Here is an 18043-nt window from a genome sequence, read left to right as displayed (position 1 = left end):
ACTCAATTTGCAGCATCCATAACAGTGAGCCTCAAACTACTGTGTTAGAATCTCAATCACGATTGTGCTCACGCCTCTGGAATGGGGTTTGGACCCATGATTTTCTGTGGCCCCACTGAATAACACCTGTCAAATGAGAACCAAAGATTGAAAACAAACTGAATGCACACAACATCCATCTGACTCAACTTTTAGTGGGTGCACACTGTGCTTCGTTTTTAGGTCAATTAATCCCATATTAAACCAAGATATGCAAGGATCATCACTGATAATCCTGCTACCTCAGAGCCCCTTTGAGCCTATTCTGTCTCAAAGAATGATACACCAGAGAAGACAGCCATTCAGCCCTTCACATATGAGCTAATTCTACTAGATTTGCTGCACTTCATTGCTAGGTTCCACAGCCCTGTAAATTTAGCCAAACAGATTCTCAATATTAAGTTTTGATAATATTCCAGTTCACAACTACTTGCTCTGTAACAAGTTTCCTCATTTGGCTTGTGGTTCTTTTGCCAATAAGCTTAAACCCTTGTCTACCGGTTACCAGTCTTTCTGCCACTGAAAAGAGTGGTAGAAATTCATCTTTGGTCATTAGTGCTCGAGTATTTGACCTGTTACAATCACCTCTCAATATTCAACTCTAATAACTTCAACATAACACCAGGACAAGAGTCCAGGCAGAGGCTGGTACTCCAGCATGGTTTAGTGCTAATGATCAAAAGATAGTTCACAACCCAGTTTTTCTTTATATTCTTTACTATGACCCATCATGATTTTGCAAACTTTTATTATATACACTCTTAACCCTCTCTGCTCAAAGAACAACCCCAGCTTCTTCAGTTTCTCCACACATTTGACACTGATACCATTCTAGTAATTCTCTTCTGCATGCTTACCGAAGGCTTGACATTCTTCAGGCAGTGTAACACCTAAACCAGAATTCAACAGTCCAACCAAAGCTTTGTCAGTGTTCCTTAAAGTTTCTGGATGACTTCCTTGCTTTGTCATCTATTGATAAAACCAAGGATCTGAACAGTTTTCTAAGTCCACAGCCAACGTAGACGTACTCCCAGTCTCTCTATCCTGCGAACACTTTAAAATCACATCTTTAACTTACACTGACTCATTTTTTCAAGCTAACATTGAATCACAATACTTGTTTCATTCCATCTGCCCATTTTACCAGTTTATCTGCAAGTCTTTTACTACCCTCATGCCAGTTCCAACCATTAAAATATAACAAAATCAATACTAATGATCAAGGGGCACCAGTGTATGCTTCCTTAGTGTTCTGCTCCTCATCAATTTTTGCATTCATGCTGCCATTTTACTTTAATCTTGTTTTAATTTGGACCATCAAGCAATTCAAAAATTAGTCAGAATTAACCATGCAATTAAAATTAACTGCAAGTTAATCACAATTTTAATTGCACTTTTGAACAGAATAGCTGCACTGTGAAGAGTCCACATGAAAAGGCTTTGCTTTTAATATTAAATGGTCCAGAGGAAAATAGGCCACGTAAAATGATATTGCTGACTGCATCTTCCTTTGGATTGTCACATGGTGCAGATCACGTACTGTGGCTCCTGATGATCCAGAAAACAGGTCTTCAGCCACTGGGAGGAGGCAGTTCAGAAGGACACTTGCAATGGACTTTCCATGGCTGGCAAAAGGGAAAACACTCTAATCTCTACCAACTGTATTTATCTTCCTTCTTGAAGACAGTCATATACAGCATCCGAAGCATTCTGTCATATCATCTTCTTCTCATATGTGGGAGATGAGGTAGAATGTCAAAATTTCTAAGCAAGTAATTTTGAGGTTAAAAAAATACTACCCTAAATCTTCCCTTGCAGATTCTCTGACATCAGTCTTGCCCCTTTCTAGATATGGCATGAATCCAGGATGGTATGTTGTCTCCAGGGTGCCAAAATCAAGGAAGTCACAAAATAGTTGCAAGGCATTCTAAAATGGAGGGTAAAAGTCAGAGCTTGTAGTTCATATTGTTAAAAAAAAGGGTAGAGATTCTGCAACGTGAATTTAGGAAGCCAGATAACAGATTAAAAGCAGGACTTAAAGTTATATTCTCTGGTTTATTTCCAGTATAGGCATAGGAAGGAGCTCAGATGAATGCACAGCCGAAGAGATAGTGCATTGGATTTCTGGATCACCAGGACCATTTCTGGGAAAGGCAAGACATGTGCAACCTAAATGGGTTGTACTCGAACAGAACAGGTTCAACATCTTTGCAGGTGGGTATGCTAATGCTGTTGGGGAGCAATGAAATTAATTTGGCAGGGGAATGGGACAGAGCTGTGGATGAGCAACAACCAAATATAGAAGGAAAACTCAACCAATAGGCAAAGCATCCCTAAACATGATAAGACATATGGAAGGAATGGAAGCTTGGACCATCTATTTCAGCACAAGGAGTCTGACAAACAAGGCAGATGAAGTAAGGGCATTGATTAGCACATGGGAACATGGTATTGTTGATTATCACAGAGACTTGGTTGAAAGATGTGCAGGACTGGGAACTCAACATTCTAGGGTGTAGAATCTTCAGCTACTCCAATATTAATCAAGGAGTTCATTACTACAGTAAGGGGCAAGGATATCCTGATAGATCGGCTAGATGCTTGAAGCTTAGAAACAAAAAAAAGGTCAATCACTCTGCTGGGAGTGCATTACAGGCCTCCAAACAATCAGGGGGAGATAGAGGAGCAGATATGCAAGTAAATCAGAGAAGGTATAAAAATAATAGGGTATGAGTATCCGGAGATTTCAGCTTCCCAATATTAACTGGGATTGCCTTTGTCTGAAAAAGCTTAGCAGGGAGCGGAATTTTTAAGAAGTACATCCACAGAGACACCATGTAGATAGTCCTACTAAAAGAGACAGTACTGGACTGCTAATAGTTGATTGGCTAATTAAAAGCAGTGAATAAAAGGAAGGTGGGTATGAGCAGAGCAGCCACTGTGGGAGTTGCCATTGTGTGAGTAGACCAGGGTTAGAGTGGAGCGCTTGAGGCTTCGGCGAGAGGATGCAGATGCCAAGGCAAGTCTCTGGTTAAGTGTCCTTCTTTCTTTCTGTGATTATTCCTTTAGTGTCAGGCTAGAGTCGTTAGAATGGCTCCAGGCTTAGTGGTGTGTTCATCTTGTGAGATGTGGGAGTTCTGGGAGACATCCAGTCTCCCTGATAGATACATCTGCATGAGGTGCATCCAGCTGCAGCTCCTTACAGACTCTGTTAGGGAACTGGAGCTGCAGCTGGATGACCTTCGGCTCCTACAGGAGAACAAGGAGTTCATAGATAAGAGCTACAGGGAGGCAGTCACTCCTAAACTGCAGGAGGCAGGTAGCTGGGTGACTGTCAGGATAAGGAAGGAGAATAGGCAGGTAGTTCAGAGTATAAGATGGACAAAGCATACTGAATACTTGCTTTCATTGGCTAGAGCATAGAATATAAGTCACAAAGCATTGGTTAGGCCAGAGCTAGAGTAATGTACGCAGTTCTGGTCACCACACAAAAGAAATGATGTGATTGCACTGGAGAGAGTGGTGGAGATTCACCAGAATGTTGCCTGGGGTGGAATGTTTCAGCTAGTATGTGGAGAGATTGAATAAGCTGAGTTGATTTTCTTTCCAATGAGGAAGGCTGAGGGGAACCTGATTGAGGTTTACAAAATTATGAGAGGTACAGATAGGGTAGATAGTGAGAAACTATTTCCACTTTCCAGAGGTGTCTGTAACCAGAAGACAAGGGAGTTTTAGGAGGCATTGAAGGAAGAATGTTATTACCCAGGGAGTGGTTGAAATGAGGAATGTATTTTCTGAAGGGAGGGTGGAGGCAGGTGATCTCACAGCATTTAAATAATAATTAGATGAGCACTTGAAACATCACAGCTTAGAAAGCTAGAGCTAGAAAATAAGATCAGTATAAAAAGGTACTTGATGGCCTGCCAGGTTATGGTGGGCCAAAGTGCACATTTCCGTGCCCAACTCTAAAACAAAGTTGCTATAAACTGTCATCACCTTGGCCCTCCAGTCAAACACCAGAATTTATTTACCTTAACTGACATTAGAGTTACTGAGTAGAAATTCAGTCACATGAATTAAATGCATGTTGGAGTAGTGGTTTTCCCTTGTATTCCACTTCAAAATTTCAGTTCATTTCAAGGCAACAGAACAGAACTTTCAGAGCAGAATATAACATGAATTTAATACATGTGACAAAGGATAAACCTCTACCCAGTGGACCCTGTTTTAGCTTTGATTGAAGCTTAGGTTATATTCCCCAGAATTTAAAAAGCTGTGGTGATATTCTCAAATAAAACTGAATGGGTAGAAAGAAATAAACTATATTCACTAACTGGGGGATGCTGTACCAAGAGGAATAATTTAAAACTTAAGAGTCAGACTTCTCAGGAGGTTAAAAAAAATATCTACATGCTCAAAAGGTAGCCAGTACTACCAACCTGTAGAAGGGCTTTCTGGAGATGAAATGATGCATTTCTGAGAGGTTCCTCTGGAAGGTGCAAGATAATATTTTGGGGGAAATGATGGGAACACAGAAGGAAGTAATAATGGGTTAACCATATTAGTCTTGATATACCTGCATGGCAGAACAGGTTTGGGAGGGTCTATGGCCTACTGCTGCTCCTGTGCCTCTTATATTTATCTCTCCCAGGAAATCGAAGGCCCAGTGGATCAACACAAAAACAACAATGTGCCCAAAATATGCAAGCCTGTCATTTTTCAACATCACCGCACAGACCAGAGTTTTAATACATTATAAAGAGACTTGTAATAATTCCCACTTATCATTAGCCCTTCTATTTCTGTTATAGTTGAACCATACTGGAGATATGGCAAATCATACGTGGTTTCAAAAACAAAACAGTGCAAAAGGCATGTCACAGAGAAGGGCACTTCACAAAAGCAGAGTTTGTGGAGATGTTGTGAGATGCAGCAAAGGCCCATCATAGAAAGATTATGAACAGGCAGTGTGTTGTGTTCTGATGGTGCTACTTCTACAAAAGGCAATATTTTCACTTGCTGATAAACAAGTAGACTATTATGTAATACCAAGTCAGAAGGACATGGGTTTCATGAAATCCAAGTACATAATTTAGGCTCTCATTTCAGTGTAGTGCGGAAAGAGTGCTGCAATGTAGGATATATTACCTGTTGGATAAGGTAATAAACCAGTCTGCCCCTCAAGAACTAAAAAAAATCCCACGTCACTACCTTAAAGAATTATGACTTTTCTTCCTAGCATCTTGCCCAATATTTATCTGCCACATATCACAAACAGATCTATCATTTATTTCATTGTGTGGAAACTTGCTGTGCACAAATAGCCAGCATGTTCCCCCACGCTGAACAGTGATTATATTTCTGAAAGTTCTTTATGGCTGTTAATTGCTTTGGGACATTCAGAAGTTATAGACAGCATTTTACAAATATAATCATTTTAATTAAATAAAATTCTTTAACTTAATAAAAATATCCAAAGTTATTGAATTGCTAATATATCTGAGAAATTACTTTCAGATGGCTACTATGTTCCTTCAACTAACATATTCAACAAGAAAAAAATGGAGAGCACAAATTGAAAACTATGCAAAGCAGACTGTATTTGAGGGGTATTGGACCAGTAGCCAGAAATCACAAATATTCAATACCATTACACAACATGAGAAAACTCCAAACTTAGAAAACTTTCTGGAGTACTCAAGACATGTTTCACAAATATCCTAAATGTTTCATTTTTGTTTTGTGAAATGGTCCCAGTAATTACATAACTACTCAGCGAGATTGAAGAAAATAACGCACAAGGACAAAGCAGAAGTTCACATTGTAAATTGCTCCTAAATCAAGCTCTTCTTAAATACTTCTGTAACATGTAATGAGCAGTACAAAAGGCAGAAGATGCAAGAATTCCTGGTCTCTAGCACTAGGACACTACCAAGTAAATGTGGCTTACCTATTAAATGCTGAATGTCATCAAGCATTAAAATGCTCTCTGAAGTGTAAGCCATCAAGTCCATGCCTCTTGCAGGTGCCAGCAATTTTAATTTTCCCCCAGTGCAAGTAATTGAGCTGATTATTAGCCAGAACCAGTGGCTAAATTACCATTAAAGTGCTAGCTGAAATCTAGTAACATATCAATGCAGAGCAACCTCAGCCACTCGAACACAACAGCTGCAATTAATTCAAGCAAACTGCAACAGTAAGATCTGAACAAAAAGCCTTACATAACAATTCACACTCAAGCAGGGCTCTACCAAAGGGAATTCATACATACGACATGCACAGTGGATGATCTTGCAGCAGAATTATTTTTCTTTTCTCTTGCAAATTCAAAACAGAGCCACATACATTAATATCCTGCTTCAAGTCTAAGCAGAACCAAGTTTCTGACTGACTTCTTAGGTGGACAAAAATGATTCAATCAACACCATCCTAACATATAATTTAGAAGACTTTTCCCTTGCATTCTTTTAAATATTTATCCCTCAAACAACCCTGTTATCCTGTTGACATCACATTGGTGTTTATGGAGACCTGCTGTGCTCAATTTGGCTCCCAGATTTCCTGCATTACAACTTAAATTCATTTCAAAGGTATTTCTATGCAAACTATTTGGATCATCCTTAGGCAGCAAAACGTGCTTTATAAATGCACTGAAGGTATCGAACAAACAGTGCTAGAAAGATACACTGAACGTAAGCATTTCTTGTGGCTTACTGGTACAAGTATTCAACCTGGGCTCAGTCTCTCAATTATTGTTAGTCATTAGCTGGGAAGATTCAATTGACCATCTTTTTCTACCTATGAAGAAGAACCCTCATAATCCTCAATGTTTAAGCTCAGTGTTCCAAACACATTTTGTCACATACTGCACAGACCATTTGAAGAAAGTCTGTATGCCACTGACTGCTACACAACCCAACAATCCAACTCTATACCAAATGTCTGGACAGACTTGCCCTTCCACCCCAACCCACAAGAAAGGGCATAACTGGATTCTGACCTTGTTATTTTCATAGATTCAAAATCTGATAGAAACTATTTTTCCAAATATTAAAATATTACTTCCTATAAAATAACTCTAAGCCTGCCAGACCTTAAATGAGTCTCCTCAGTTTCAATATCCAAGTGCCCTCACTCACTGACATAACTTGGTCCTGATTTGCAATATAAATTCCCAGTACCCCCACACACATTTGCCCTTCCTAGTAGAGACTTTTGTCATTTCAAAATGGGAACTGCAGCACAGGCAGACAGTACCTGGGTCCCACTACATGAAGCTTGGTACCAGTTGACCAGACACCCTGATTGCTGAAATATACTTGAGACTCTTGGCTGTAAAATTTGCAATAGCTTAAGATGATTAGAAAAGGTAACCTTTTTCCTGTAGAAAATTTAGAGCACTTGTTTTATGTTATTATATTCAGCATTAAAAAAATATATACACACATACTGTACACACATACATATATATGTATACATACATATATGCATGCATATTATACACACACACACTGGCAATGACAGAAAATTCTCAGAAGTTTCCATTGTTTCATCAGCCAAGATAAATTGACAGGGCCAACCACTGCCAGCCCCTCCATACCCTAGGGAAAGAGGAGGTATTTTTCTACAATGTAATCCATGCAATAATGATAGCACAATTCTTTGCCTTTTCTTACATAACTCAGTTATGCAACAATCTAAACTTCACCCGAAATAAGTGCAGGGTCTGGAAAATGCCAGAAACTTAGGCAATGAGTTCCTTGTACGGCGCTGGATCAACCTTTCCTGTTGCCTCAAGTAGCACAATCTGCATATTGCTGTACATGTTAGAGCAGTCCTCAAAATATCAAACAAATTAAGTCTACAAGAACAAGACTTCACACATTGACAAACTTGGTAACACAATTCAGGGCAATGATCAAGCCCAATCAATGCAAGCTGATTTGAAAGTAGCAACTTTGTTTCTCCATGGACTCTAACATGATTAATAACAAACAACAAATAAAGCACACAACACATACATGAGGTTTGCCTTTTAATGCACAATCTTTGTTGATTTTTTTAACATCTGTTTTGATAACATCTCCAAGTTCTCCAAATCATTTTTTTTTATTTCTATTTTGGCCAGCACTTATGAAAGGGATGTGAAATAAAATTTATACACTAAAGTGAAAATAATTTAATTATGCATTTTACATAGGTTAAAAATCAGAGTGATCCCAAAATCTTAGGAAGGTTCCAAGTTTGATTCAGTTTTGTGCTAAACTAGCTTACTGTATATGGCATTATAAGACCCTTCACTTCTTTCATGAACAGAAGCTCAACCAGTCCTACTCCAACCTTACCCTCCCTCCCTTGGTCCAACTCAAGATTATCTCCCTCACCTCTTGTACATTGATGACAACTGGAGCCACTTCCTATTCTTTCACAGAACGAGAAAGTTTCATCTTAACTACCCGTTTCTACTCTTAGTTCACTTTCACATGGTCTTTCTCCAACCACTCCTGTGTTTTTCAATCTGCATTTCAGGGAACAGGTGAGAAATCAGCATCCACTACAAGGCTACAGACTCCTACCGTTATCTAGAATAACCTCCTTCGACCCTGCTTCCTGAAGCCATTCCATTCCCCAGTTTCTCTGAGTCTCACAGCCAGTCTAACAGCTTTCACACCAGTACTTCCAATATGCCCTCCTTTTCTCCACCAAAGTTGACAACTCCCAACAGTGATGGTCAGTTTTTACATACTTTACTCACTCCCAGCCAGAACAAGGAAAAGATTCCCCCTGCATTCACCTTCCACCCCACTTCATTATTTCAAAACACTTCTCACATAATGCCACCACTAAATTGATTTATTATTGTTACATATACCAAAGTACAATGAAAACTTTTTTTTTTGCATGCCATCCGTACAGATCATTTCACCACATCAGTACATTGAGGTAGTACAAGGGAAAAGCAACCATAGAATGCAGAATAATGTGTTACAGTTACAGAGAAAGTGCAGTGCAGGCAAACAATAAGTTGCAAGGCCATGACGAGGTAGATTGGCAGGTCAAGAGTCCATCTTATCATACAAGGAGACCATTCACGAGTCTTATAACAGCAGGATAGAATCCGTCCAGCTCACATTTCAGAGCCAGCTCCAACCTTCCCTCCAGAACATACTTGAACCTGCCCATCATGCTCAACTAGGGCAGTATGTTATTGATTGAGCTTGATTTCATTAGCTGGCTTGCCATGGTTATTCCAATTGTTCAGGCTTGATGACTGCTCCACTCTCCATATAACAGTGCATATCCAGTGTCATCACCAACATTACAAACCAGCTTTGTTGCAGACCCTGAACCAACAAAGTACACATAAAAGGGTTGAAGTATCCTTATAAACACCATCTGATCAATACCAAAGACACCAAAGGATAGTGTCAATAAGGAGGATCTCAACTGCATTCCTGCTGGAAAATTACACCAACACTGTAAACCCTTAATCTGCTAAATAATGCAAGAGACTTCAAACCAACCAACAGCAAAACCTAATTTTTAAATTAAATTTAAATTGAATTTTTAAATTTAATTTACAGCGTGGTAACTAGCCCTTCCAGCCCAACGAGTCCGCGCCACACATTTTAAACCCAAATTAACCTACCCATACGTCTTTGGAATGTGGGAGGAAACTGGAGTACCCGGAGGAAACCCACACAGACACAGGAGAACATACAAACTCCTTACAACCCAAGCCCTATTCTGCTGATTCCAGCACCTAGATCTACTTATCAGACCCACAAAGATAAAGATCTTGAAAAATCAAAAACCCACACAGTCCAATAGAAAAAAAATCACTTTTGGGAAGACTCTTTTCTACTCCCATGATGCAGTAATTGAAGTCAGTGATGTTTAACAAGAAATTCACATTTATCTGAGCTCATCAGTTGGAGTTCATAACAGTTGCAAGTGTCCTTTGATACAGTGAAGCAAATGAGTCCCACATAACGTTCATCTAATGGATACATGCTATGAAAAAACATTGTAAGATTTGGGAAATATAATTGTTGTTCAGTTGATTGAAGCAGAATCACAGTGCCGATTGTCCTCCTAACTAATTACTGTTTGCCACCTTTTGTGCAAAACTTGCATTGATTTAAACAATTAACCTTACACTTGTTTTCATGTTAACTGTAGCTCAGTTGGTTGATGCTTCCAAGGACTGAAATAAAAATACCTGAATTAACACATTTTTGCAGAAGTGAGGTGGTGCCATCTTTTGGCTGAGTTGGACATTAAAAGATACCACAGGTCTATTTCAAGAAATGCAGTGCAGCTTTCTCTTTTGTACTAGAGAAGGTTTATCCATTAGTTCAACCAGCATAGATAACAAGATCTGAGGGCTGGAGTTGGATGTCTCTTAATAAGCAAACTCCACTTGGATGAGATATCTGAACACAGCTTATAATTCAAAGAACTCTAGCCATTATGGATTGCTTAACCAACATCACAAAAATAGGTTAATTCATTACCAAATTGTTTTAAGTGGGTGCTTGCTGTCTGGACATTGGCTATATTATGTAAATGATTAAGTGAGCACATTTAAAAATAAGTGTGATGGTTGTAAGGGTCTTTGGAATACTCCAACATCCTGAAAGGTGCTAAAGAGAAACAAGTCTTTCTTTCAGTGTGCAGGGAATTTGATATTAGATTCTGGGGATGGATAAATAAGCCTGAGTGCTGTTGGACGTGTGAATCAATCTAGGACAAGTGAAGAGTTGGACAGGTTGTGACAACAGAAAATAAAAGGCAAAATAACTCCATGCTTTAAACAAATTATGCTCAAATTCTTTTGAAACCATATTCATTAAACACTTATAATTGACCTGTTTATAGCACTTCTCTCTGGTAGTGGTTAAGATCAAGTAGTTAATTGTTTCGTGATGATGGTCACCGTTGCAACTTTGTATCCTGCAAGTAAGTCATTAGCATTCTAATTGGTACTGTGGTAAATAAGCCTCTTGAAGGTCCAAAGACAAATTTGGAAAGGTCATTATAGACATCTTCAGAGGTTATTTTATTCTACCCAAGAACAGCCTGGCCAAAGGATCACATAGTCTGTGCAATAGTTCCTAACTGCTCAATGTTCTGCTGTCTTTGTTCCAACCCCAAAGAATGCAAATTGATTAGCTTTGTGTTTAAAGTACATATCAACCAAGCAAACCTCTAGGTATCACACATCATAATTTTTCCTTGGTCCCAACACTGATCTCACTGAAGGGATCAACACAGAAAAGAATAAGTGGGGCTTCCATAGCATTAGGGACCTCCAATCTCGAACATATTTTTAAACAAGGTAGCTTAATCATGCTGACAGCAAAAACAATTCATTGTGCTACTAGGAATAAAAACAATTAGCAATTTATACATTAGTTTACTCTCACTAGATAGTAATAGGTACATTGTCTCCATTATGAAACTCCAACTCAAGCTGTAGAGAGAAGAAATACAAGGAAGATAAGTTAATGCGATAAAAACGGATTATAGGAAAATAAGTGGGAGAATGAGATTGTTGGGTTACATGGCCTACGTCATAAGAAAATCTGAAAGTGTGTGTAAAATACACAGGCAATTACCAAAGGAAACAAGATGACCTCTATTTGTGTATTGTTTCATATGTATTGTAAGATTCTAACTGGTTGTTGTGGATACATTTGGTGCACAATAGGGCTTCAGCTTAACAGCTCACCTCAAAAAAAACGATTAATAATCTAGCATCCTTTGCCATCAGCTTAGTGTCAAACTCTTAACATGCTGCGCAAACCCACAATCTCCTCAGTTATTTCTGCCAATAGCTAAATTGACACTCAAAATTAAAGGAACACTAAAGTACCTTACAACATTACTAAAATATTAACCAAAATCTCACGACAATCTTAACTACTTTATGCTCATCTAGAATTACAAGGGGTCACTGGCTGCTCACCGTTTTCTTCCAGGTCATCCTCGTCATCACCATCATTGTCCTCCATCTCCTCCTCTTCCTCTTCCACATCCTCCGACTCCACATCTGGATCACTCCCTGAGATAGACTCGTCCTCCATGGCCCAGAACAGCAGACACTGTGCATTACAAATTCATTATCCCCCCTCTGTGGACCTGTGTGAACAGCAGCACAAAGCAAAAGATTAATTGCATTCATGAGATCACATTTAGCAATTACAACAAATGTCAACATCATTTAATTATGAAATGTTTCAGAACAAAAACTTAATCTATTGGATGGAAACACTAACATTCAAAATCTATGCTATTTTCCTGAAAATGCTTACTGTGATTAGAGAAAAATATACTCTCAATTTCTGCTGGTTACTATTAACTTAAAGGCAATTAAAGATATGAAGACAGTTGGCTAAAGTGAATTGGTAAAATAGACAATGCTGGATGTTTAAGGCAATACTTCATAATTCTCAAAGATATTGAGAAGAATATATTCATCCATGGCTAAGGAAGTTAAATTGAAATAAAAGTCATGTTGCAATGATTTGTAGTGGTCCAGAAGTCTGGGAACAATTCAGAAACCAGCAAAGGATGACAAAAATAAAGAGGGAGAATTGGATTCCGAGTTCGCAAGAAACAAAAGTTTCCATAAGCACTTGAAAAGGAAACGAATTGTTAAGGTAAACATTGATCTCTTAAAGCATGTGACAGGGGATTTAATAATAGGAAGTAAGGAAATGGTGGAGACTGAGCAAATATTTCACACCTGCAGAAGACACCAAAACACTCAAATAATAGTAAAAAAATAACAGGAGTAAAAGAAAAGGCACTAATTCAAACAACTGGTAGAGAAGAGCTACTAGACAAGCTGATAGGACCTAAGGCTGACATCCTCTTGACCTGATAGCCTGCATCTCAGGATCTTAAGTTGCTGCAGAGGTAGTAAATGCATTGGTTAGAATGAGAAGGACAAAGCAACTCAAAGGACTGGCATCACATCCTCCAACATACTCTGGCTGAAGCACATATAATATACAAAATGTACTGCAGTTACTCACCAAGGCAATTTCAATAGCACCTCACAAACCCATGTCATCTACTGCATAATTTAGCAGATATATCAGAAGACCACCATTTGCAAATTTCCCAAGTCACACACTAACCGGTCTTGAAAATATATTGCATTTCTTTCATCTTTGGTGGGTCCAAATCCACACCTTGCCCAACAGTTGGACAACCTTCATAACCTGGATGCAGCAGTTCAAAACCACAGCTCACCACCGCCTTATCAAGGGCCAATAGAGATGGCAATAAATATTGGCTTTGCCTGCAATGCTCACATCCCATAAATAAAAACAATGTTACAAGGTAAATGGTGATTGGGCAGGATAGGGGCAGAAATTGCTAGCTAGAGTTCAAATATTTAATCTTACATAGGGAAATGTCTTATCTGCTTCCTCCAGCACTCTCATTTTCCCCATACATTGATTACAGTCCTCTGCACCAGATTTCTGATTAAAAGCATCAACAAAATGAGAAGGCATTGATACTTCTCCATACAACAAGAACTTCCCCAGAAGTAACCTGGGCTGCTCAAGGCCAAAAGCACCTACAAATGGTAGAAATAACCACACACTCTACCAACATAATTTAGGTAGTATATATTTAAGATAAATGGCATCAGAACCAAGAATAGTCGTAGGCAATTGCCCCTCTCTGATTCACCCCATCATTCAACGTTCATGGTTGATCTTCTACCTCACTGCCATTTTCTTGTCACAAACCCTCCATTCCTTAATATCTAAAAATCTAAATCTCTGTCCTGGATATACTCAGTGACTGAGCTTCCACAGCTCCATTGAGTAAATTCCAAAGATTCACCATTGTCTGGGCAAAAAAATTTCTTCCCATATACGTCCTGAATGGTCAACTCCTAGTCTGAGGCACCCTAGCAAGGGAAATCATCACTCCTGCATCTATTATGATAATCCCAATAAGAATGTCGCACATTTCAATGAGACAACCTAACATTGTTCTGAACTCTAATTGGCCCAGACTGCTTAATTTTGCCTCCTTTCCTCACAAAGACAAGTCTAACACCCCACCACCCTCCCCACCAAAAATCTGGGGATCAGATCACCTTTGTTTCAGTTCCTCTGTTGCATGCTCCTCCTTAGGCAAGTAGACCAGACCTTACACCATACTTCAGGTGCAGTCTCAATAGGGCCCAATGTAATTGCAGTAAGAGGCTTTGCTCTTGTACTTAAGTTCTCTTCTGATAAAGGTCAATCTATCAATTAGAGTCAGAGCAATACAGCACAAATACAAACCTTCCGGCACAACCAGTCCATGCGGACCACGGTGCCCACCCAGCTAGTCCCCACGCTCCAAGTACCTATCCAAGTGCTTAAGTGATACTAATGTACCTGCCTCAACCACTTCCTCTAGCAGCTCATTCCACAAACTCACTCTCCTCTGCATGAAGTTGCCCCTAGGATCCCTTTCCCCTCTCACCCTAAACCCATGCTGCCTGGGTTTGGATTCCCCTACCCTGGGTAAAAGACTTACCATCCACCTTATATCTCTCAATTTTAAACACTTCCATAAGGTCACCCTACATTCTCATATGTTCCAAAGGAATAAATTTATCCTGTTAATTGCTTCCTCTATCCTGCAAATTAATTTTCAGTATTTGTGTTAAGGACAATGAAGTTGGAGAATGGGTTGAAAATAAAAATCAGCCATGACTGAATGGTGGAGCAGACTCAATGGGCCGAATAGCCTAATTCTGCTCCTGTATGTTATGAACAATCATGTCCCTTCAAATACCTACAATCTTTCACTGCTTCAAACTCACTTTTCTATTTTTTTTTACTGACTTCACATTTTTCCATTTTCCTATTCCATCTGCCATGACCTCATCTATTCACTTGGCTGGTCTATATTCCTCTGAAGCCTCTCTGCATTCTCCCCCAACAACTGTCAACCAGTTTTGCATCATCAGCAAACATGGATACATTCCTTTTGGTTGCCTCATCCAAATCATTAATATAGATTGTGAACAGCTGGAGAGGAAAACTGGAAAGCGAAAGAAAATCAATTTAGATTCTGCTATGCTACAAATCCCAAACAAGCAATTCAACAATGACCTGCAGGATCTAGATACCTATACCATTCAAGGTCTCTACTAAATATGTCTGATGGCAAGGGTGTCATGCCACTTACATTTCACTCCCTGAGAGATATGTAGGCTAAAAATCTTCATTCTGTTGATTACAAACTGCATGAATTCAATGGACCACTTCTGCTTGTGAAGTCTAGAATGCTATCTGATCCATTGAGATATCCCCCATCTCTTAGGAAGGAACACTTAAAACAAGCAGAAGTTATCACTGCTGCACTGCGTAGCACTATGAAGTAGCTGAGGACCAACATAGTCAGAGACCTGGAAGAAGACAACTATGTGATTCTTGATTCCAGAAGATATATAGTCACCAAATCAGGATAAAAAAAAGGACTTCATCCTCAGCAGCTTTCACACAGAACTGCAAAATCAGTTTATGCTTCCTATGCAACTTTTCTGAAGAAATTCTAAGTAATCAGTGTGTAATTACAAAGTACAGCCAGAGCACTCACAAAATGGTGCATGAAATTTGCTTTCAATACTTCTAGCCAGGAGAACACATGCCACTGCAATCAGAACTTATTCTCAGGACTGAATACATGCTCTGGCGATAATGATTCAATAGAGATAAGAGTTCCAGACTTCACAAGCAAAAGTGGTCCATTGAGTTCGCCAATTAGCACAATGTTGCAACACTTTTTATGGTATAGAAGCTACTACTGGCCACTCAACTGCTCTCTGTTAGAGTCTGTCAATCTAGGATTACTAGGATTAGTCCCCAATTGGCAGAGATTATTGGGTAGCACAATCAACCACTGAAAGGTGGCTTTGGGAAAAGTCATTGTGTTGCCACTAATGTTGAACTGGCTTCAGACTCACAGTATTGTTATGGGAGTAAAGTAATGCCAAAGGCTCTATGCAGATGCAACCATATAATTGATCTGCCTATTTGCATGGATGTATATGTGCATAAATTTTCAATTTATTATATCTTCCTTATAATACCATTGACTCCTTGGGATAAGTGACCTCGATTTACAAAGCTATTTTTCACTGCAATAAAAAGCATGCCATTCTCAGCACTTTTCACACTTCTTTCACACCATTTTAACTCTGTGGAGATTGCAGTGCTCTGCTTACTATTGTGATTTATCACAATTTATTTTGTGTATCATTCAACTTGGCTTAAAAACACATTTAGTAGTTCCAAAGATTATACCTCCTCTAAAAGGTTAAATCACAAGTTATAACCATTAACACTAAGCTGGACATAATTAATAGAAGTGAAAAAGATGAATGGTGAATATCAGCCATTTTCACTGATAAGGATTGATCAAATTAATGACACTGTAAAATTTAATGAACGGTTAATTCAGAGGCTTTCTTCTGCATTGAACAAGTAATAGCCATCTTCAAAGACGAAAAGCTCAAAAGGAGCATAGCATTAAATGTAGTCCCCAATAGAAAATCCTATGCTTTGCAATAAACTCAATCAGATGAAAGAGCTGTCTAGATTTTTTACTGATGCCTCCTTTAAGCTTCATTCATCAGCCACAGGAGGAACCCTTAACATTACTGCAAACTCCATCAAGGACAGGTTCACCAAAATCTATGATAACTCTGCCCCATACCTCACCCACCTCACTTCGACATACAAAGTCAGCACTACCACTTTATATATATATGATTAGGAACAGCATCAACTTCTCAAGTCTGTTCCACCATTCAATGAGATAATGAACATCTGACTCCAACCCAATTCTACTTTGCCTTAATAATCAAAAAAAATTCCCCAAATCTTTTGAGAAAAAGAATTCCAAGGACTCGCAACCTCTCAAAGTTTACCTCATCTGTTTTAAAAGGGCAACCTCTTACTTTTAAACAGCGACCCATATCTCCAGATTCTTCAGCAAGGCCACATCCTCTCCACATCCACCATGTCAAGAACCCTCAGAATAAGGTACTTTTCACTTGGCAAGTACCAAAAAAGGATGCATCATTTGTTTTTTGTTATCTTAATTTAAAATGTAATTGCTAATAAAATGTTATATTATTTCATATACTTTTACTGATACATAATTATGTTTCAGTTGTTTTGACTGAAATTCTTGGCCTCTGAAATGGAACCAGAATTTTTACATTTAAGCTGATGGGTAATGCCTTTCAATACCTAAATTTTTGCTTTATGGAATGTTTTCCAAGAACACAACCCTTTTGTAAATTGACGAAACCTTGTACATACAAGTGATGCCAAGGACTCTGTACAGCATTTCAGGAGCAATATAATTGAGCTGTATGCTTTCTTGTGTGTATGCAAACAAACAGTTTATAATTAATGATGAGGCCTTATATACCCAGGAGCAAAATACATCCTTTATTATTTTAAAAGCATTTGTATTGTCTGTTAAGCAACTCATACAAATCAGTTGAATCTGAGAAATGCATTTTAAAATATAGCTGGTAGTATTCACTTGACAACACTGTGGCTTGTTCCAAAATAGTAGAAACACTACTGTAACAATTATATACAACTTACATTACAGTGATTGGCCTGACTATAATTGTGTTAATGTTTTACAAAAGCTTCTTCACACCCTAATCTTCAACAATGTATAACAGAATTAAATATAGACAGGTTTTATAATCTTTCTGAATATGTTTGCTTCACTAGATACAACCTTTTTTTCTTCTGTTGACATTTTCTTCCCACCAAACTATTGCAGCGAAACTGCAGTGATCTTCTGGCTAGCCATCCATCTTCCACCCTCTGCAGCTCGTACCTCATCCTGTACGTTCATCATGCCTCTATTCACAGATCTACATTGGATTCTGACTGATACTGCTTCACTCTTAAAAAATTTTAGCCTTGTTTTCAAATTCCCTTACATCTTTGCC

At 38.7% G+C, this 18043-nt stretch overlaps 1 protein-coding gene across 1 annotated transcript in view; it reads right to left on the bottom strand.

The window, feature by feature from the left end:
• Window positions 1-18043, bottom strand: part of rad54l2 (RAD54 like 2) — a 114502-nt gene that overhangs the window by 62582 nt on the left and 33877 nt on the right. Inside the window, 1 exon segment of the mRNA XM_052017854.1 lies at window positions 12011-12183. Coding sequence (XP_051873814.1) covers window positions 12011-12128 — 118 coding nt within the window. The 5' untranslated portion in view covers window positions 12129-12183.

This window comes from Pristis pectinata, chromosome 6, assembly GCF_009764475.1.
Source record: "Pristis pectinata isolate sPriPec2 chromosome 6, sPriPec2.1.pri, whole genome shotgun sequence".
In the NCBI taxonomy this organism is placed as follows: Eukaryota; Metazoa; Chordata; class Chondrichthyes; order Rhinopristiformes; family Pristidae; genus Pristis; species Pristis pectinata.
This window is presented reverse-complemented; position numbering and strand designations above follow the sequence as displayed.